Source organism: Notolepis coatsorum (genome assembly GCF_963971535.1).
Source record: "Notolepis coatsorum genome assembly, chromosome: 5".
Lineage (NCBI taxonomy): Eukaryota > Metazoa > Chordata > Actinopteri > Aulopiformes > Paralepididae > Notolepis > Notolepis coatsorum.
In genome coordinates this window covers 42,382,926-42,407,159 of record NC_140169.1, presented here as the reverse complement: position 1 = coordinate 42,407,159, position 24,234 = coordinate 42,382,926, and the positions used below count along the sequence as shown (strand labels likewise).

Below are 24,234 nucleotides of genomic sequence, written 5' to 3'. Positions count from 1 at the left end.
TCAAAGCCCCTCGGTTACGTCTCAAGTGATGTAGCAGATGTCGACCCAGTCACCCCCAACACTCTCTTGATGGGGCGGCTGGACCCCGCGCTCCCACAGACAGTGTACAGACCTGAGGAAGCGAACGGCCGAAGAATGTGGAGGTACAGTCAAGTATTGGCTGACAAGTTTTGGAACAGTTTCCTCCTCCACTATCTACCGTCTCTACAGACCCGCCAGAAATGGGTAAAAGAAAGAGACAATTTGACGGAGGGCACAGTCGTCATGATTATCGACCAGTCACTACCCCGAGCTATGTGGCCGGCCGGCCGCGTAAGCAAAGTGATCACTGGTGCCGACGGAAAGGTCAGAGCGGCAGAAGTGCTCGTCCATGGGCGGACATACACCCGACCCGTGGCGAGGCTGATAGAGTTGCCAAGGCTCCCCGACTCTCTCAACGACGACCATGACCCCCTGACTTTGTGAATTGCCCTACTCCTCACAACGGACATTGAGTAGTGGACAAGGCGGTTAATCTGTCTCTGCTTATCTAATTAGGTGCGGACTAATTAGGAGGCGGCTGTTACAAAGGGTCAGATTAAACCGAATATATATATTTATTACTTGAGATATATTGTATAGTATTTGTATATCGTCTGATATCCCTTGTATATTCTTTGTACATATACACGGAATATCCCTTTACCTAGGTACAGGCCAGATCATAATATTCGTTCTCCTATTGGACAGCGACCCCCTAGGCGCTACGGCCATACCCCCAATGTCTAGTTCAAAGTCACCGCTAAGACATGTCTCAACATGCCCAGGTTTGCGCAGTAATACGAGACAGAAATAAGGTTGGCACTAGATTATTCACCTTACGTATAAATACGTCGCAGGTGGATACAGCAGTAGTTGAGCACTTATCCTAGAACTTAGTTACCCCAACAAGTTGAAGCCTTCACCACGATACAACGTGCCGTGAAGTGGGCCCGTTTTTGCCCCTAAATAGAGCCTTGAGACCGCGTGCGAATTGATAGCTAAAGTGTCAGAGTTTAACGCTGTATCGTCGAGTTCGACTTATTCTATTATAAAGTAATAGTCTATTATGTATAGTGTATCGTGCGGCTACCGTTCTACAGTGACCAGCATTACCACCGTTTCATCGTACCGAGCTAGTGTGCTTATCCAGGCTGGGCGGCCTAACCTTGTGCCGCCATCCGAGGAGCCCTAGACGAGAACCGTGTGGATATGTACACTGGATAACCTACACCGACGAATGCAGAGCCCTTTTCGGCTGGATTATATTGCTTTGGTCCTGTGGCTGCTGGAGCAGAGAACCGTCTACCCCCACTACCGTGTGGGATTTACCCTGTGAGGAGCCCCGTCGAGCCCGCCTCTAGGACTCAGAGGCTGGCTAGCTTTCATCCATGCTGCAGTGCATACCGGAGTATAGCTGTTGCTTTGTCTAAGGACCAAGGGATTATTGCACCGTCTCCTGTACCTGGAGTGTCTTTATTCCTCGTTGATCCAGACTTTTGCTCCCGACAATTCCTCTCCCCTGCTGGCTTACAACCGGAGGGAACCCCCCTAGTATCTCCAGCTGACCTACGAGTGTACCTTATATAATTCTTATGCTACAGGTGGTATTAATTATCCCCATCGTAATATGCTCATGGACTTACGCTCTTGACCTATTCATGCACATTCTTCGCCTTACAAGCGCGACTCTAATTCTCAATACTGTAATATAATATTGCTGCTCTTCTAATAAATATTCCAAACAGGACTTTCTTTGTTAAGCCGTGTTATTGTGTGGGTGTTCATCACATATACCTGTGTACGGTATGGCCAGTAGTAAAGTACATAACTCAGTAGTGGTTTAATGATACCATACTTATCAATACAGTCAGGGAATTGTACCCCTCAGTTACAGTAATGTATTCCATGCGTCCTCTGAGTTTATCTGCATTCCCCCCCCTCGACTGAGCTGTGAAGAGACAAAGCAAAATGCAAATTCTTTTACACAATATAACAGCATACTTGTAAGAGAAGCCATCTTGATAATCCACACAATGTGATCGAACTACTTAGCTCATATGACATCCTGTTCCGACGTCCTTCAGCCTTCATCAGTTCTCTCCCCTCTCACCCCGATCATGAAAAATAGTTTTTAAACACAAAAGAAAAATTAAACAAAGTCATACACGCCAATAAACACACACCACTCTGTTGTGGCATCCATACATATCCACGCATATCCAAAAACATCAAAGGAACAAAAATAACAAGCTTCAAACACCACATGCACTCATCCTTTTCACTCATCATCATCATCATCACACAACCGTTCCATTCAAACATGTCCTTGTGACTTGACAGCTCCACAGGCTCCATTCAAACACATTTCAGTCCAGAAAATTACAGATTAAAAATAGAAAAGAAATCTAAAAATTTAAATTCAATACCTCATCCATACATATACTGATTACTCATCAGTGGCTGTTAACTTCTAAGACATTTAAAAGAAATAAAATCAAATGAAAGCAATAAATCAAAATTACCACCGCTTTTTAAAATAAAAAATAAACCTTGTCATTCAACCAAATGATATGAAACAAAACAAACTCCTTTCATTCAATATCTCACAGCCTCAATCACCCACTGAAATCAAAATACACTCAGACACGCACTCACACGCCACTCAACTCATCCTCACATTTCTAGGTAAACACTCAAAGACAAAGCCATTCACGCTTGTTTCACTCATGCATCAAAACTCTCATTCAACATAACGCACAACCACAACAATACATAACTCATTAGTCCTCATTCAATTGTTAGTTGTTTCTTCCTTCCTGCTCTCAGCTTTCTTCAGGCTAAACACAATCTACACTCATCTCTGCACCACAGCCTCCTTACTGTATCCTTACCCACTGCCAGAAAGAGTCTAGGAACTCCCTCTCAACGATAGAATCTCAAAGCATTCCTAGTACCCTGAGAGTCTAACGTTATTCCTTCTAATCAATTAGTTAGTCATTCAACGTCATAACAGCGTCTGAACTGGCCCCTATTGATCTTCTCACTCACTCACTCAGCTGTCCTGTATTAGCCCTTTGTCTCCACTTCCTGCCATGTCCTATCTGTCACTTCCTATGGCCAGCATGCTGCCTTTGATCACGTATTGTCCCAACCCCTTTCCCAGTTGCAAAAATAACTCCATCTGTTATCTCACTTTGACTGTTCTCCCCTATCTTCACCTGTGACCTGTAACAGTGATCATACACAACAGGCGTTACCATCCCCCCTTGGCTTCCCCCGTGACCTACGCATACAGACTCCCTTTAGCATAAAGGCCCTTGACACAAAGACCCTATCTACTCTCTCAGTGAATATAGGCCCCCTGTAAATCATCAAAAGGGTTATACACACATTTCATCCCCCCAGAGGCAAGCCGCCCTCAGGTTTGAATAATCACACATTCCTACTCTTCTAGGGGGAAGGCTAATCTCCCCTCCCCCCAGCGTTTAAAATTAACATACACTTGCCTACCATTTTAGTCAGACAGTATCCTGAGCACAGAGAATTATGGAATGAAAGCAATCATTTCAACTACTGTAAACACAATCATAATCATTAAAATCATATAAACAAGCCCCCATCATTAAATTATCCTATTATGATTCAAGGACTTGCAACCAATCTTAATATAAAACAACAGCCTATGTAAACCAATTGTATTAAAGATTTAACAATCTAAAATAAGCATAAACACAATCTCAAAATAATTGCACTCTAAACAGATTTAAAATCACATCTTTACACAACAATATTCATGCATATTACAAATATAAGCATCTTTATCAAACGCCACTCGTTAGAAATAAAACATTATTAGTGGTTAGTTCCAACATGCTAAGACTCAAAAAACTGTAAACAGGATTTTCTGGGAACGTTAACTCTGTACATATGTGACATATGATTCTAATGTAGATGTATTAATTAAATATAATGCAAGCAATATGTTTTTTTCAGTGTAGAGCGCTTTCCCAACTCAGCCTGTAGCTTCTCTCAAACCCCACTTGGTCAAGACTATACACTTGTGTAACATACTATTGCCCAGTTTTACAGGTCCAATGCGTATATGTATGTTCCTATTTATTAATTATACATTTACCCCAAGTAGCTAAGTTGTGAATTCTAACCAGATACAGGCTCATGTATTCATTAAATAATTTCCCCTTAACAAACTCACTGCCCTGTCTGCAGCCTACACCCTTGTTATTGAATTCCTCCCCCCTGACTATCTCCCATAATCTAATCATCACATGCTGTACATACTCTCCCCTTTTGCTACACAAAACTTGTAGTAACACAACCAAAACCACTCCCAGATCATTGTTTACAACACAAAGCAAAAATACAAACCACTTACCAATCTCGTTTAACCAGAGCTGCACACATTTATCTCCCTCCGCCATTAGACAACGGAACAAGACGATAAAAAACTACAACTAAAATGGTCGCTACGGGGCTTCCCGTCAAAAATCCGGTCACGTGTCCAACAATGGCCGCTACGGCACTTCCTGTCCAAAATGGCCGCTATGACGCTTCCTGTTAATTCGGAAGTCGTGCTCTGCTATCCCTCCGCTGGCGGTCACAAGTTGCATAATGCTACAGACTCTACACAAAACAATGTCAACTGTCTACAGTACAACACAACTCTACGTCACACGCAGTACAAAATATAATAACTAGGGATGCTCGATATTGGCTTTTTTACCGATACCGATATTCCGATATTGTCCAACTCTTAATTTCCGATACCGATACCGATATCAACCGATACCGATATATGCAGGGTTTCCCCCAAAAGAAACGGAATAATTTCAGGTAACTAATAATTTCACTGGATGCATTCAAAAGGCTTTCTAAATGTAAGCATTATCTGTGCAAAATATGATAATTAAAAAAGTTAAAATTAACATTACATATCTCTTGTTGTTGAATTAAACCAACATGCATACTTTTGACAATAAATAAAATAAGAATTGGTTCTTACTTGCTTGCCTGGGTAAATAAAGGTTAAATAAATGTAAAAAAAAAACATATATATATATATATATATATATATATATATATATATATATATATATATTGTTATTGTTTTTTAGTTTTTTTTTACCGATACCGATATTTTCCGATATCACATTTTACTGCCGATATCGGCCGATAATATCGGTCGGCCGATAATATCGGACATCCCTAATAATAACGTACGTTCATACAACATGAAAAGAATCACCCGTACCCTGCCCCTCAGCATTGTTAGCACAGTTTAGCTCAATAGCCCCGTTAGCTTTAGCTTAGCATAAGTAGCTTAACTTAGAACGACTTCCGGTTCAGGGCGGTTAGGTGGCCGAGCGGAGATTGCGTTCGTCACCAGCCCCGGAGCTGTGAGCTGGATTCGCCTGTTCGAATCCAGCTCACAGCTCCGGGGTTGTCACCAGCTTGGCTGGCCGTCTGCACTAATACAATTGGCTGTATTAGAGGGTGGGAGAAGCTGGCGGGGTGGGTCCGGGTCGTTGTAAACAGCGACTCCTACAGTTCGGTCGGGGCGCCTGCTAAGCGCGGATAGGACTCGAGGGGGATAGTGTGGTCCTCCCACACGCTACGCCCTCTCGATGAGAATCCGCACTGCCAGGTGAAAAGAAGCTGTGATTGGCTGGACGTGTGTCGGAGGAAGCACGTGGTAGCCTCCACTCTCCCAGATGATCTGACTGTGGGGGGTAAGTGCGCAGCGACCAGGAAGGGACTGGGAATTGGCATACGACTAACATTGGGATGGGAGAAAAAAAAATCGGAGGAAAATGGAGGGGGAAAAAGACCAAAAAAAAAAAAAAAACAAAAAAACGACTTCCGGTTCAAAGGCTTGTTGTCAACGGATGTGAAGACACTAGCTTGACCTTAATAGCCAGCCATTAGCTCTAGCCATTAGCCTAGCATAGCCTAGCTTAGCTCTCCGTTTCCCAAGGGTGCACTGCGGTGCCCTCGCCCAGAGCCATACAATCATTACAACCGAAGCGTCCTACTTTTGCAAACAACTCTCAATCAACGTTGTTATCAAACAATCGCTCCACTCAACTATATCCCATAATTCGCCTCACCATACCGCTTCTAATCATAACATTGCACGAGCCCCTATCACAGCGTTATCCCCCTAAACGCTCATACCAGCTAAGTAGCTAGCCAGCCTGATATCTGTGCGTACGCAACGTTGATAAATGAGGGCCCAAGAGTCAGAGCCACTACACCTGCTACAGCCTCAAAATCCTCCTCCTCCACTCCTGGAGTCAGAGCCACTACACCTGCTACATTTGAACTATACACAATACATCATTTGCATTCAACACCTTAGCCAAGTCCTTGCCAAATGCAGTGAAATCTGAGGAGCTTGGTCAACTGAATGAAGAGGTGCGAGCCTACCAGATGTAGGAGCACAGGCCAAACACTTTGAGGAGAATACTGAACGGATCGATGTTGACTGGTGGAGTAAGATCTTGGCCATGAAGACGCCAGAAGGAGGGATGATATTCCCCATCTTAGGGAAGTTGGTAAAGGCCCTTCTGTCATTGTTCACTGGCCCTCTTGTCGAAGGATCATTTAACATCATGGATGACATCATTGAAAAAGACAGGGCCAGGCTGAACATTGAGACATAATTATGAAGGCTTAGCCATTATCAAGTCCCACATGAAGGCAACAGAGAAAAACGCCTCCAAAATGGAAATCAGCGGGGGCGGCTAAGTGGCGCAGTGGGCAAGGCGCTCGCCACTAACGCAGGAGATGCTGGGTTCGAGCCCAGCTCTCTGCGTTGCTTCCGGCTTGGCTGGTCGTTCATACTAACACAATTGGCAGTATTAGGGGGTGGGAAAGCCGGTGGGTGGGGATCGGACGTTGTGGACAGCGACTCCTACAGCAGAATCAGGAAGTATCGGGGGCAGTGTGAGCCTCCCATGCGTTACTCCTCACCACTGAGAGATCGCGCTGCTGCGGTGAAAAGATGCGACAGCTGCCTCCTCGTGTACCGGAGGGGACACGTGATGCAAGGCTTCGTCCACATTGCAGCCGACCAGGGACACGTCCCCAAGGACTTCAAAATTGCGAGAGTAACACCCCTGCACAAAAAGGGCAGCAAATTAGACCCAGGCAACTACCGCCCTGTTTCTATCCTTACATCCACCTCGAAAGTCATGGAAAAAATAGTATACGAACAGGTCGAAAAGTACCTCGCGGAAAAAAATCGAATCTACGAATTCCAATCTGGTTTCAGAACATCCCACTCCACTGACACATGCCTTCTCTATTTGAACGACCACATCAAACAAGAGGTGGACGCGGGCAAATACTGCGGCATGGTCATGCTGGACCTACAAAAGGCCTTCGACACTGTCAATCACACCATTCTGATTGACAAGCTAAAAGCAATTGGTTTTGATAGTCTATCAGTGAGCTGGATACAATCCTACCTGGAGGGGAGAGAACAGATGGTGGAGGTAAACGGTACCCTATCCCCCCCCCCCCTCACAGTGAGCTGTGGTGTTCCACAAGGAAGCATACTAGGACCACTACTATTCCTAATTTATGCAAATGACATGTCATCAGCTTGTGACTGCAACTTGTTCCTGTTTGCGGACGACTCAGCCCTTCTGGTCTCTGACAAGAACAAGTTACAGGTTGAAAAGGCCCTCAGCTCGGAACTAGGCAAAATCTGCATATGGCTCGCCGACAACAAACTATCATTACACATGGGCAAAACAGAGTCCATTCTCTTCGGTTCAAATAACAAACTCAGCAAGACCGACGGCTTCTCAGTTACAGTGGGTGACAATATTGTCACAAGGAAAGATGAAATTACCTACCTGGGTTCCATCCTAGAGGCTAATCTTTCCTGTGACAAAATGGCATCCAATGTAATAAAAAAGTCAACCAACGAACTCGATTCTTGTACCGGATCTCCTCTCTGGTAAACAAGAATACCCTGAAGACTCTGGCAGGAGCACTCATTCAAGGGTACTACGACTATGCTTGCACCTCATGGTACCAAAGCACCTTAAAGGCACTAACAAACTAATTACAAACATCCCAAAACAAACTAGTCAGACTACTGCTTGACCTGACTCCTAGAACCCACCTCACCCCTGCCCACTTTGACAACCTAGGATGGCTTAGAGTAGAGGACATAGTACAGCAACTTGCAATGGGCCTGGTCTACAAGTCCACACTACACGACCATGGTACCCATGTACATGTCAAAATACTTCCCAAAGGTCAGTGAATACCACGATCACAACACCAGAGGGAGCTCCACAAATCATGTTAAACCCAGATTCGGCTCAAACAAGGGACTAAACACGTTTCGCAATTATGCCACATCAATGTGGAACGCCCTACCCAAAGCTGTAAAGGAATGTGAATCACTACCCACTTTCAAAAACACTCTCAAAGAACACCTACGGGAGACTGCAATTCGAAACTGGCCCCTACAAATGTCCTAACCCAGTTGTACAGTAAATGACCAAGTATGGCTTTGTCAGTATTCCAATGTACAGTGTACAGTGTCCCCCACCCCCCCCCTACCAAACCCCCTCCCCCCTCCCCACCGCCAATGTACAGCCCCCTACCCCCCACCCAACCCCACCCCACCTACCCAACCTCTTCCAGATTCAGATTCAGATTCCTTTATTGAGCCATTTGTGTAAAAACACATTGGTAATTGTTGCAGCAATACAGTGTATGCATTTTCTTTTCTTTTTTTTACAGTAAACAACACCAACACAGACACATGACAAGAAACGAAACAGTGCAGTGGAGGATTAATCAATAAAATACATATATATATATGAAGTGAAGAGTGCAGAGTTCCCGTACGGACTAGTGCAGTGCAGTCAGTGTCATTGTGCCAGTGTCACTTGGGGGCAGAGGGGGGGGGGGGGGGGGGGGGCCTGAGGCATTGATCAGCCTGGCGGCTGAGGGGAAGAAGCTCAGTCTGTGTCCAATGTACAGTTTCTACATCAAATGTATATACGCTCTTTTTCTGGACACTTTTTGTATCACAAACTACTGTATTTGCAAATCTGGTATGTCATAAATGTATAGATGTAGCAGTACTGTCTATCTGTATGTTGTGTATGTCATATATGTTATGATGCATTGAAAATGGGGGACCCTGATGTAAACAAGACGAAAGTCTTTCTCTGGTCTGCATCCCCTTAACAATTGTATGTACTGAGCTGTACTGTACCCATTCTGCAATCTGTTAATAAACTTTTCAATCAATCAATCAATCAAAGGCATGGTCTAGCAACGTTCGAGACAGGGGAGGGAAGAATTGGATAATACGAAATTGGGATGAGAGAAAAATAGAAAAATCAGCCCTGGGCCCTATTCCCCGTACCTGGTTCAACTAAGTCGATCAAGAGTCCCATTATCCAGATTCAGTTAACCCGATGTTTGAAGTCGGGATTTTCCTGTTCCTCGAAGGTGGATTCAGTCTCGTTAACTCGAACCAGACTTGAGACCCAGGATAAGTGCGCGCGGCCGCTTCAGTTGAAAAGCCAGCACGTATCAATAGCAGAGATCCTGATTTTCTAACGGCATTGATTGATTAATTGATTTAAAACTTTATTAACAGATTGCAGTATGGCTCAATCGCCTCGCCGACAAGTTAAATGCGTTATCTATAGGCTAATTTTAAGTCCCTCATTACCTCAATCAATCAGATTATATTTCTTTAAACTTGCCTGCTGGCAGTAGGTTTATGGATTGAATAATCAAATGAGATCTTGCTAGCGAAAATAATTAGTTAAACTGTTATACAGAATAAGGATACGGCTCTCTTACCCATTGATTGATGTATGGTGGATCTTTTACTTATCTGCACTGTGGTGTAACGGTTTCTGCTTTTGACTTTCACGCAGACGGCCCGGGTTCGAATCCTAGTCTTTTCCTTCTTTTTGCAATGTAGGAATAATTCAATTTGGTGCACGTTGAGAGCTATATAAAGAATGACATCCTCAATGCATGTAGATTTATAATATTTTAACTTAAAACTAGGCTACTTTTGCGTATAATCATTAATATTATATTCCAAAAAATTATATTGGAAACGCAGGGTTTCGAACACCGGTCGCCCGGTTGCCAGGATTGAGCACTACCGCTGCGCCACTGTGCCAGACGTGATAGATTCATTGTTTATCCATTAATGGATGAGAGACCCGTGTTTAGAATATTTTTTCTTTTGAATGAAGTTTTATCTCTTTATTCTCAAATGCATTAATGTGACGTCAACGGCTCATTCAATTTCTCAAATCCGTCAAACAGCGCATCTCATCAGACATTTTAATCCCAGTTACAATATCACACAAAATCCACAATCCACGCATAGACACTTCAATTTTATGCTTGAATGAAACACAATCCGGGCGCTCCGTTAAGCAAATCTACAGCGGAGAATATAAAACTAATCAGAGCCAAACGGCCGATAGGTTTCATTCATTAAAAATATCCCAGCGGGATTCACATTTGCAATGCGCCGTTATTAAAATAACCACATGCAGCGTGTATCGCGACTCCGAGCGCCGTATATGACGTGCATTATTTTATTTAGGACAAAGTAAATCTATAGGCTCAATATGATTTATTATCAGCATTTAGTTCTATTATTATACATTTCAAAAGCCCCCTCTAGGAAAACGAAGCACAGAAACGTAATTCAGAATGGTATAATGCAGATCCTAGACTGTGAGAATCATTTCAGGAAGCGAGCTGTCATTTATTTGCGGGGGCGTGGCCATGGTTCATCCGGCTAACTGAAGTTAACCCTGCTCCCGACCAGGCTCAAACTTTTTGATCTGTTGTCATGGTGATTTAGACAATCGATCGTCGGGGAATGGGAAGGTCCGGCTTAAGTCAGGCTTGACTGGAAATTATCCGGCTAACTCAGTTATCCAGGTACGGGGAACGGGGCTCTGCACTGAGGAGCATGAGCATGTGCCTGTCTTCTTATGAGAGATACCAAAGTCATCTGAAGAAGGGAATCCACTTTACCATAAATCATAGGCTGATATACGCTACATTCTTTTTAAACATAAAATGTTACAGGACAGAGTTTTAAAATGCTATCGTTTTACTGTATTTGCCCTATACACAATACATAATTTGAACTATACATAATTTGAACTATAGACGATACATAATTTGAACTATACACAACACTGAATTTGAACTATACACAATACATAATTTGAACTATACACTACTGAAAAGTTACAGTATGTAGATTTGTTTATTTGTATGACAAAGTCAGTCAACCCTTGCAATCAGTTTCATTTAATGAATTGAAAACAGCATTGATATTACGTAAAAGCAAACTGGCAATAGGAAAGATGTTCAAAATGATCTAGTTCCCTTAAAACGCTAACGCTATTAAATAAATATATATAGTGGAGGTTAAAATAAGAATATGACTTGGCCTGAAAAAAAGTTCAGTCAGGAGATTTCTTTTAGCTTTAATCCCTGCGCATACATAATTTTTTTTTAATCATCGAGGTTAAAAACACAATAAAGCCAAAAGGCTTATTTCCATTGTTGACCTCTGGGGGGTGAGGTCGGGTATGGTGGGCAGCTGGCTGGCAGAAACAGTGTAGTTTAGTTTAGTTTCTGTTTAGTTTCTTTATTAGTTGTCATACAAAAATACAGAATACTTTTATATGAAATGCTAGATAAAAAATAGATAAGTATAAAATAGAAAGTCAAAAGTACGTAAACAAGTGTAAACAAAAGTGTTACAATATATAGCTACTCTGAAGCCCAAATACAAAAACAAACCACACAATTTCACTACATTAAACAAGTAAAAGCCAAATACACAATCAAATTCAATTAATCTACAGCGTTCCCTTTAGTCCGTCTAATTAATAATAAAATCAAAGATCCATCTGTAACCACACATTACACAGGTCAGCTTCAGGTTGTGGCCCGGCAGTCAACGACACCGTCGTCATATTCCAGGTGGAGTCCTGTATTAGATTAGATTAAAATGTATTCTTCATCATACGGCACAAGTACAGGACAAGGAAAAGAAGTTTGGCATCCAACCAGAGTCCAAATGTAAGAGTACAATGTACAGGTGATTAAACTGGGTATACATTTTATAAATTAGTACTACTGAGTAACGGTGTTAATCAGCTGTATGTTGTAGTATTAATATGTACAGTTATACAGGTATAAAGACTAGTGCTGTCAATCGATTAAAATATTTAATCTGATTAATCGCATGATTGTCCATAGTTAACTCGCGATTAATCGCAAATTAATCTCATTTAAAAAGAATTGTATCTACCTTAAACAGATCTTTTTCAATTTCCAAATTTTAATACTCTTATCAACATGAGTCAACAAATGCTTGCTTTATGCAGCCATTTAACACAAAAGGATGACCCTCATGCATTGCAAATTTGCATCAAATTCAAAACAGAGTGATGCACAAAATAACTTAAAAGAAAATAATAATTTAAAACAAGGGTGCATGAAATAATAGGGGAAAGAAAATGTTAGGAACTTGTTACATTCACCCACACAAGGGCTGAGTAATCACACCCCCCCCCCTCTCTCTCTCTCACACACACTCTCCCAGCTCTCTTTCTCTCTTGCCCCTTCCTCATCTCTCTCACCCCCCTCTCTCTCTATATATATCTCACACACACACACACACACACACACACACACACACACACACACACACACACTTCAGAAACAAACATAGTATCAATGAGAGCATCAATAAATAAAAAAATCTTAAAAGTTAATAGTGAGTTAAAAAAAATAGTGGCGTTAATAGAATCGGGCGATAACGCGTTAATACTGCGTTAACTTTGACAGCCTTAATAAAGACACTATAGTAGTAAGTCATACTGGCCAGCAGCGTAACTAGTGAGTAGGTAAGGGATATGTACAGATATATCGAATTTACAGATATGTAAAAATGATTATGCAAGTATGTACAGACAGATGTGGATATATATATATATAATATGTGAAAACGCCATGTAATAAATATATATAATGTGACCGGGCCCAGCGATAAGAGACTCATGTCTGGAAGTTAGATTATGAAAAAATTTATGAAATGTTTTTAGTTTTTTTTCTCCATATTATCACAGTTTGAATGTTTAATTAAGAACATATTTACTGTAACAGCTAACAGTTATAGTATCTCTAAATAGTAAAAACCTTTGTTTTAAAAAAGGAAGTTTGTGTCTTGGGGCAAAGGTCTGAGTTCAGGGGCGGAGTCACATTTACATTAGAATCACATGAGTGGTTTCGAGTGATGTTTTTGTCGACGCCCACAATATATACAGTGTATACACAGCATTATTGTACATGCTATCATACAGAGTTATATATATATATGCAGGTGTATAAGTAGGTATATAGAATAATAATTATATTCAGACATATATATATATATATATATATATGCACAGTAAAATATTACTGTGTGCCGAGCTGTTAAAGGTGCTATAGATAACAGTCCGCCACTAGAGGTCGCACTAGAGCACCAGCATGTCATTTATCCAATCAGGTGCATTTCATGTGGGGAGGGGCTACATGCAGCACACGCAACATGTCAACAACAACATTCATTTTGGATCTGCACTTTTTTTATATATATATATATATTATAAATTAAAGGCCAACTTGCATGTTGTATTTTTGTTCAATAAACAATGTGACTAGGCCAACGCTGACTTTCATGAAGAGAAAAAAAAATTATCGAAATTGACCCAGTTTTAGCGTTTTTATCAAACATTTTGTCGACTAAACCACAGCCTCCATGCACACGCATATTTCAATCCATGGTTTTCATAGCGTGCGTGTGTCATTTTAATGATGACGTCACGCTGGGTACAGGACAGCAGGGGGCAGCAGTAGTGGCAGGGCGAGGGGCTCTGAGAGTCACACACAGCTAGTGGCTGTGGCACGAAGCAGAGAGCCTTGCTACTAGCCGAGGAGTGATGAAAACGCATCTGTTTCACCTAACAACACTATTGCTCCGTGATCATAGCCATCCATCTCCAAAGCCAACCACTATTTGTAAAAGCCACAACCACGTTACCATATTTGTAATAATGTAAATCATTGCGTCGCTGTACATATTGTGTCCAGAACGCCAGACGCCGTAGCTTAGCTTAGCTTGGTAGCCATTGTGCTAACACTAGCTTGCCAGCCGGCATGAATACCCGATTTAAAATGGTTCTCTCCTCTTTGTATACCTTTGTCCTCACAAGTATTATGCCAGGGAACTTATGGACACGACAATAGTAGTAGTTATAAGGTGTTTGAGCTTGTAGCGTTAGTTAGCTCATAGCTATCGTCACTGATGCACCGAGTGCAGCTAAAGGGGCTACTATCGTATCAACATGCCGGGGCGCATAGCTTGCTAGCCGGCAGGATGTGTGTGCAGCAGTGCTTTGCCTCACAGGTCTGAGAAGAGGACCTACACATTTTACTCGTTCCCAAAACTCTTTTACATGCACGACAGTAGACTAACAGATGCTAACGTTAGCGGAGTAATGTTAGCCAGAGCGATACATATAGCCAGCTATGACCCGGGGATAACCCGGGGATAAGGCGACAGACCAGTAGCGCTGCTGTACTGAACAACAGGCTGCCTAGTGGTAAATGTAGTTCTTTTTCTACGACATTAAAAACATTATATAACTACCTTGTTTCAACCAGTTGTAGCTGGTCCATCAAAGTCTCAGACGATTAAACCCATTTGCGTCTTGTAATGCGTCCATTTGGATCAAGGAAATAGCTTTCTGCACTCGTCAAAACTCCTTGTAGTGGATCAGAAGTAGGGGAAAGTTGCCTCGCTTGACGTCACCGCTCTCTAGCGTCTGATAAGCTTTTTTTATTTGCTTGTGCATGTTATTCGTGCATGGACCTTTTTAACTCTTTCAGAGTGGCATTTCCGGCATCAAATGGAAAAAAAAAAAAATGAAATTAGATACCAATGATGTAAACTACCCATAATTGAAGAGTAGGGTTTAACCTGCAAGTTGGGCTTTAATGAATCAATACTTTCTTGGGGGGTGAAAGCAATACTTTTATTCTGCAACTTTTCTAAAAGCTCTGTGGATGTATTATAAAAAATTAAATAAAAAGAAGATGAATCTACATAAAGATGTTATCCATAGCACCTTTAATGCTCAGACGTGGTCTAGAAGTACAGGGGGTATAATAGGGCTGGGAAATTAATCACATTTGTCTTTCAACCATTATGAAAAAAAAAATGTTTATGATGAGTTAAATTACCGTGATCTCAATACTGACCAAAATAATGGTGATTGTGACTTTTTCCATAATGGAGCGAGTGATTTTGATTCTGATTCTAATGAATAACATATATTTCTTTCTTCTGGAATTTCAGATGTTATCTGATGACCCTTAGACACACAGTGGTGATGTCACACACCCACCCACCCACCCACCAGAGATCCAGGAAGAGAGATGGTTGGAGAGAGGGAGGGAGAGAGAGAGAGATGGAGAGATCCGGGACAGAAAAAGGACTTGTACTATCACGGCCAGACGGGCTAAAGGACGGGACTCTGTGTCATTCCCACACACACACACACACACACACACACACACACACACACACACACACACACACACACACACTCACACTCACACACACTCACACTCACACTCACACTCACACTCACACACAGACACACACACACTCTCACTCACACAGACACTCACACACACACTCACACTCACACACACTCACACTCACACTCACACTCACACTCACACAGACACACACACAGACACACACGCACAGACACACACACACACACACACACTCACACTCACACTCACACTCACACTCACACTCACACACACACAGACACACACACACTCTCACTCACACAGACACTCACACAGACACACACACAGACACACACGCACAGACACACACAGACACACACACAGACACACAGACACACACACACACACACACACACTCACACTCACACTCACACTCACACTCACACTCACACACTCACACTCACACTCACACACACACACAGACACACACACACTCTCACTCTCACTCACACACACACACACACACAGACACACACACACACACTCACACTCACACACACACACACACACAGACACACACACACAGACACACACACACTCTCACTCACACAGACACACACACAGACACACACACAGACACACACGCACAGACACACACACACAGACACATGCACACACACTGAAGAGCACCATGACTGTTTCCCAATGCTGGCATCTCCTCCAAAGAAGTCTCCAAAACCTTTCCAGGGGAAACTTGCTGCCAGAGCTGCCTGTTCCTCTGTTACCACCTCCCCCCCCCTCTCACACATGACAGGGTGCCTGTTCCTCTGTTACCATCCCCCCCCCCCCCCCCCTCTCACACGACAGGGGCCAGTGTAGGTCAGAACCATCATGTGACACAGTTGTGGGGTTGTGGGTGACTAGTAACACCTGTACATTGATAACATCCGCTGTGCAGTCTGTTCTGATACTTGGCCCCAGTTCTTTGTCGAGGCTGCTGCCTTAGAATCACAAGGTTCCGCTGTGTAGATGGTTTATGATGAGTCTTGTGATTCTAAGGTTTTAGATGTTTTTCCTCTAGAAATGTTACAGAAAAGGCAGGATGTCCGGTAAACTGAAGGCCTTCTTTTGGAATGCGGTCGCTGCATGATGAACTTTGTTGAAACAGGCCTGCGTGAGTCTGGGCTCTCGTGTCCAAACTAAAGCATCTGAAGGAGGAAAAGAAAGCACTATGTGTGTGTGTTTATCGTATAACACAACAGTATTGCAATGTCATGTGACCTCCGTGCTAATGAAGGAAAAACCTTGTATCAACACTTTAACCCTTTCACACTACAGAAGGTTAAACCCTTCTGTAGTGTCGTAGTGAAAGGGTTAACCTTATGTGGTGTGGTTGTGAAAGGGTTAACCATTTGTTGGGTGGCAGTGAAAGGGTTAACATTATGTATCGTCGCAGTGAAAGGGTTAACCCTTTGGTAGAGTGGTAGTGAAAGGGTTAACTTTTTCATTTGTCACTGCTCAACCGTGATTGGTTGGCTGATGGACAAGTTCAAAGTTCGCCTCGGGAGGCATTCGGAGCAGAAAAGGTGCTCACCGCAGGGGTTCTCGCTCTCTCTCCACATTGGGAACAGCGTGAAAAGATGTGCAGTGATTCTTGCTCTCTCTCTCCACATTGGGAACAGCGTGAAAAGACGTGCAGTGGTTCTTGCTCTCTCTCTCCACATTGGGAACAGCGTGAAAAGACGTGCAGTGCTCAGAAAAGAGAGCCACCCAGTGGCCACGAGCCCTTAAAGCGTAGGTGCCATGTCTACCGGAGTCTGTAGCTAGAGGCTTGTTTTGCAGGGTGGCAGATTGGCAGGGGTTTTAAGTCTAATGGAAACAAGAAAGATACTGTTTTCTCTCAGTATACTGAGAATTCGTGTGTAAACTACTGATTTCCTTGTTTAGCTTTATATAATTGCTGTAAGACAAAATGTGATTCCCCCCCCCCTAACCCTCCATTCTTCTGTTCATTTTGTAGAGATTTGCTGTAAAACAAGCCCCGCCCCTCTTTTGCAAGTGTTTCTATGAGATGTATTGACCTCCTAAAGAGTCCGATAGTTATGATTTAGCATGACACTTCTGTCAAAGCTGCATACTTCCTGTCAGACTTGTCTCCGTTAGCCAATGAGCAGCCTTCATAGACCCTCTCGTGGCAAAGCCACCGTGCATCAGAGGATGTACCACAACGACGACAACGAAAATGAGTATTTGTTTTTGTTTCTGTTTTTGTTTCTGTTTTGTTTCTGGCTAAGCAATGACGAGATTATGTTTGAATGAATTTACCAGTGAAAATAACGGAATTCTAAAAATAACCTAATCCAATAGATTGATTGATCTTTTGATCGATCGGAAAATCAATAAATGCTGCTACTTTTGACGTTCCTTTGCCTTATCAGATCATAGGAAAACAACCATGGGTCCGAGCTCTAAGACTCGCCGTCATCAAAACAGGATATGCATCCCGACTTCTGAGTCCAGCACATATTGACCACTCGATACACTGACGATAGTCCTTACGTGGCTTCCTTTTCCTTTCCTTGATGATGTACAGATCTGTGTGTATATGAATATGATGTACCGAAAAATAAATAACGCACATCCTCCGTTCCTTGGTGCCGAGCCAAACTGTAAAAACAGTAGTACATGAACAAAGCGGGGCTCGCAACTCACTTTTCAATACTCAAAAGGTGTTTATTTGTGACAAACGGCAGATATAAGACGTTTCGACGTTTGTCGCAAATAAACACCTTTGGAGCATTGACAAGTGAGTTGCGAGCCCCGCTTTGTTCATATGAATATGATGTAAACATGTCTATATCACACCCCCGTCATCAAATACAGGGGGGTGTAATGTTGAACGTATCGTTCTTTTCACTTATCTGTGCTCCATGAAGGAAAGGGGGTGCGAAATGGATTCCTAGATGCTTGAAATGAGACAATAGGTTCCATCATTCTCACGCAAACCAGTCCCATTGCTGCTACTCACCACAGCATTCGGTTCTCAAAGCTTTGCACTTATACTGAGTTTCTTTTCTTGCAGTACAATAAATGGAATTAATTTTCATTAAGTTAATCTGTGTCTCTAGGTTATGTACTACTGTTTGACAGCTACCATTATTTCTGTAAGAACGGCATTTGTTAACTTTCCATAGCCTATACTCCTATTTTTGGAAATGGGTTTGAAGGGGTTTAAATGCAGAATGTTTAAATAAGTTATAGATATTCTATAAATTATGTATAAATGACAAAGTGTATATTTTACTAAGACTGATCACAAAGCTTTGAAAAACTAACGTAAGCCCTTTTAACTGTGGAGTTTAAAGGGCTGAATTTCACGAGGTGACTTCTGACCTTCCAACCACTGGACAGAAATCATCTCTCAAATGTCCCATATGTACTGTATGGCATGATGTTAATAAAGGACTCAAATTGTGTGGACTGACACTCAGACTTGTGTTCTAGCGAGGATATGACTTGGTAGGACCCCCCCCCCCCCCTAAATGGAAGAGGTCACGTGGCTGTCATATAGTAGGAAGGATGTTTTTTTTTATTTGTAGGTAGTGGGAGTGGTTAAGGTTAAGATATGATATTACTTTATTGGGAAATTCGGACATCATAGCAGCATGGCGGGGGGGGGGGGGGGGGTATAGGTATGGGCAGGGCGATGGTAGAAAGACATAAATATAGGCAATAAAATTAGATCTGAATAAAAACATGAGTAAAAATAAATGGTGTAAACAAAGGTTCAGTTAAGGTCTGTAGGCCCTATCGGTTATATTTTACGTTACAATAAATATAGGCAATAAAATAAACAAACAAAGTTTTAAGGTGAAAAGTATGTGATGAGTTTAGACTTTGCAGCTTGGCCAAAAAGTGACAACCCTCAATAAAATGCTGAAGAGCCAGTGTGATGGTGTGATCAGATCACTAGTGTGACTTAGCTTCTACCCCGGCGTCATATCCTGTGACAAGTCTGGGTATTGCATGTTAGTCTGCACAACACGTTTCCTTTTGGCCCCACAAAGCTGTTGGTGTGTGTGTCATATAGGGCTGTCACCTCAGTCCATTAGTCAGTCCGTTTGGTCTTTGTCAATTAGTATGCTTTTTTTCTAGGGGTGGGAATCGCCTGAGGCCCCACAATACGATATCACCTTACTGTAATATCGCAATTTGTCAGGGGTGTAAAAAGTACCCAGAAATTATACTAAAGTATGGGTACCGTCTAAAAATCATACTCAAGTAAAAGTCAGAGTATCGGGCTAAAAACACGAGTAAAAGTAAAAAAGTTTCTACTTTTAAATGTACTTAACACATTCGGGGCCATTCGATTTCCCCATCTAGCTATAGCACGGTTTTCATTACATAGTTTCACTGTGCGTCACGTTGTTTGTAGAGCTAAATCTATATTTTATATTATAGCTATATGGATACAATACCATGGTCATTTGACAGTAACTATCTTCCGTTCAAGATGCAAAAAAGAATACATTTGTTCATGAATACGTTCACGCGTTATCCCGTGGTGAATATGAGTATAATTTCGGAACGATCCGGGCTAATTCCTGGGAGGCTGGCTATAGGGCGCAACGTGAATTCTACTTAAACCATTGGCGTTTAGGCCTAACGAGGAGCGGGGGGATAGCAAACTCCAACCAATATGCGTAATAGGGAACAGCCACCCTAGGACGCACAACGTGAGTGGGACCGTGTGTGAAAACACCCTGCGGTCCAGTGTGACGCCTGTTGACCTGGAGGAGGAGGAGAAGGACCGCCGCAGGGAGATATAGATCATCTTTTTGGTTTGGTATTTGGTTTATATAAATGTATGTAAATAATGGATTCACCTGTTCTGCGTCAAAGTACTTCACTGAGCGAGTTCGCTGTCTTTCTGACTGGAACAGTAACGCCAGAGGTACGCATTTGCGGTGTTCCGACACTTTTGGTTGGATTACAATGTCTGCATTGTAATTGTGGAGCACAACCGGAGCAGAACTGTATATCACCGCCTTATTGTTTTTGATGTGTTTGATACCAGGCAGAATAAATTGGACGTAAGCTGACCCTCCTGTTTAGCAGTGTTCTTTCATTTAAATGACAACGCAGAGTGAATCACGCTACATACAGTATGTGTGTGTGGGAATGTGAACGCGATATCTGCCATGCGATGATGCGAGGCTAGACGAGCAGGCTGTAGTCAAATTTGAAGTGTTCCACTTTCTGACTCCTCCCCCGGCTGCAATAGTCTACTCTCGCTTTTTTTCGTGGCGAGCCGAAATTAATCTCAAACACACCTATTGATGGTTGCCAGATCAGCCCTTTTCAAATGCAAGGAGAAAAGGTTTGTTCTTATGCGGTTAGAATCGGTATCGGACTTCAAGATGGTAAAAAAGTGGGTATTCTGGAAGACACTCTGACGTCACAAGACCGCCGGCCATCTTCCTATAGGGGACAACAAACGGGTTTCTGTAATGATAAGTGCTATCATAGCTGCTACCACTAAGTGGTAGTATAACATCATGTGAGCTGTTACTATGGTTACTGGTAGGGCTATATAATTAGGGCACCTGTGTACAACCTTCAGACAATAAACAGCTGGCTGAAGCGAGCATAAAGATCTAACTGTCTGTCTTATTGATAGTAGACTACAATCTTTACACCGTACCAGGAGTAAAATAAACATGGTAAACTGTACCATGGCAAAAGGTGGGCACTGATTTGTTTCATCTACAAGGCAAGGACTTTATTCTGGTGATTGATATTTTTCGAATTACCCAGAAGTAGCACAGCTTTCCAGCACGTCAGCACAGTCCGTCATCACACACATGAAAGGGTTTTTCGCCAGGCATGGAATCCCACAATGTGTAGTCAGCGACAATGGTCCACAATATGACTGTGGGTAGTTCAGAGACTTTGCAAAGCAGTATGGGTTTAAACACATTACCTCTAGCCCCTTGTATCCACAGGCTAATGGACAGGCTGTGTAGCTAAGGGGCTACACAACCCTGACTGTATTGAGATATGTTAGATTAAACCACTGCTAAAGAATATGTTAAGGTACACAAAATGGCGGACACTCTATTAACGGATGCGGGGACAGTGATACAAGTTGAACAAGCATTTTAATAGTCATGGCAACATACATATTATATATCACAGTTCTCTTTTAATAATAGAATGTCAGTGCAACAAAGTCAGAGGTAACGATAGTTCCTATACTACGGATACCCGACCGGTGGAGCTCTGAATGGAGTGAGACGGAGCGAAGCGGCACAGGGAAAAGCAAGATGGTGGATGGAGACGGTGGTTCTCTCCGGAGCTCCGGCTCCAGAGAAACTGCAGACTGGTGGGATAATCCTGTCGTCGCTGGGAAAGAGGGGTCTCGTACGGACCGGTCCTTTGTATTCCTAGCGCCCGATGGCAGGGTTAATAGCTATTAGTCCAAAAGCCCGTTGGCATGGATGATAGCTAGTTAGCTCCGTCTGTACTTGAAGCTAATGAGTAGTTATGTCCAGAACGTCGCTAGGTTCAACTATAAGTCTCTCCACGTTACTTCGCTTACACAAGTCACCATACTGTGCCAATAATGGCTCGACAATATTATGGTTGTATCTAATTAGCCGTGCGGCTCTCTATAACGATACGCTGCTCTCGGTCTGTGTACAACTGCACCAGACGTCTTCTCTCTCACTCTGCTAGTTTTCCTGTTAATGCTGCTGCTGAACGTCTTCTCCACAACACACTCTATCTTAGTTCCCTGTGGACTCCGCCTGTTCACCTATACAGATCAATGCGCTCTCTCACTTGTCCGGGCATGTCTGAACATGTTCTGAAACATGTCTAGAGGGGCGCGCGCACTGGCGCCTACGGCGTTAAGAATGGGACATATACAATAAGCAAATGATGAATCCTGTTAGGCAAACAGATGACGTAAAGATATATATCTTATATATATAAGTTATACAAATTAATAAACGCAGACTTTCAGTGTTAATCTGGACCTTCAGAACAGCCGCCCCCTAATTAGTCCGAACCTAATTAGTCAATAAAATGTGGGGGACAGATTAATATTAAGGGTCAAGTCAACTTCTCCATAATGGGCTGTGGGGAGTTGGAATAATCTATAAAGTCAGTGGGTTATCGTCGTCGTCAGGGGGGTCAGGGAACGCAGGAAGCTCTATCAACTTAGCTACTGGTCTGGTATAAGTCCGCCCTTGGACGATGACTTCTGCCGCTCTGACCTTCCCATCTGAACCATTAATCACTCTGCTCACACGGCCGGCTGGCCACGTAGCTCGGGGTAGTGACTGGTCTATGATCATCACGACGGTCCCCACGGTCAGGTTGTCCCTGTCTTTCACCCACTTCTGACGGGCTTGAAGGGAGGGCAAGTAGTGTAGGAGGAAGCGGGCCCAAAACTGGTCGGCCAGTACTTGGCTGTGTCTCCACATCCTCCGTCCGTTCATCTCGTCCTGTCTGTACACCATCTGAGGAAGGGCAGGGTCCAGCCGCACCATCAAGAGGTAGTTTGGGGTGATGGGGTCGATGTCAGCTACGTCGCTTGAAACGTAGCCGAGGGGCTTGGAGTTCAGAACTCCCTCAATCTCTGTGAGGACCGTAGCCAGGACTTCATCGCCCACGGTCTGGGCTCCAAGTACGGTGTACATAGCAGTCTTTATTGATCGGACCTCTCTCTCCCACGTTCCCCCGAAATGGGGGGCATTCGGAGGGTTGAACTGGAAGGTGACCTGAGCAGGAGCGAGGCGGATCTTGAGTTCTTCACCCATGTTCAGGAAGCTCGCTCTCAGTTCCGTGTCTCCTCCTTGGAAATTTGTCCCTTGGTCTGACAATAGCACTGATGGGGTCCCTCTCCTCGCTTGGAACCTCCGGAATGACATGAGGAACGAGTCTGTACTCATCGACTGGAGGAGCTCAATGTGAACAGCTCGGGTGGTCATGCATTTGTACACGATGCCCCACCTCTTCTCTGTTCCTCTTCCTCTCTTGACGTTGAATGGGCCGAAGCAGTCCACGCCCGTGGAATGGAAGGCCCGCTCGCCGAGTCGGAGGCGGCAGGGAGGCAGGTCATCTTCGGGATAATAGGCTGTGCCCTCCACTTGCGACAGGTCGGGCAAGTTCGTTGGAATCGGCGTACAGCTTCTCTCCCTTGGAGTATCCAGAAGCGCCGTCGGATCTCCGCAAAGACTCGCTCGGCCCCCGCGTGGCACACCACCTCGTCGTATTTCTGAATGATCAGATCTGTTATCCTGTGTCGGCTGCTTAGGACGATGGGATGCTTAACATCCTCGGCCAAGTCCGGGGCCCGTCTCAACCGACCACCCACCCTGATGAGGCCCTGGGCGTCGATCTCTGGGGCTAAGGTGAGGAGTCGACTGTCTGAGGGGACTGGCTTTGTCCTTATCAGACACTCTATTTCCTCTGGGAAAGAGTCTCTCTGCGCTCTCTGCAGCAGAAGAAGTTCCGCTTCCTTGTATGCAGGTGCATCGAGGTCTGTGGTGGGGGGAAGCTCCGGGT

The 24,234-nt window shown here is 43.4% G+C and overlaps 1 protein-coding gene across 1 annotated transcript in view; it reads left to right on the top strand.

Annotated features, from left to right (window-relative positions):
- The window catches only part of LOC311228157 (ensconsin-like), a gene marked incomplete at its 5' end in the record, with an annotated part of 223,863 nt that extends 204,778 nt beyond the window's left edge, over positions 1–19,085 (top strand). Inside the window, one exon of the mRNA XM_084314070.1 lies at positions 15,476–19,085. Within this exon, the coding sequence (XP_084170196.1) occupies positions 15,476–15,496 (21 nt within the window). The 3' untranslated portion in view covers positions 15,497–19,085. The remainder of the gene's footprint in view (positions 1–15,475) is intronic.
- Between the last annotated feature and the right edge of the window lie 5,149 nt (positions 19,086–24,234).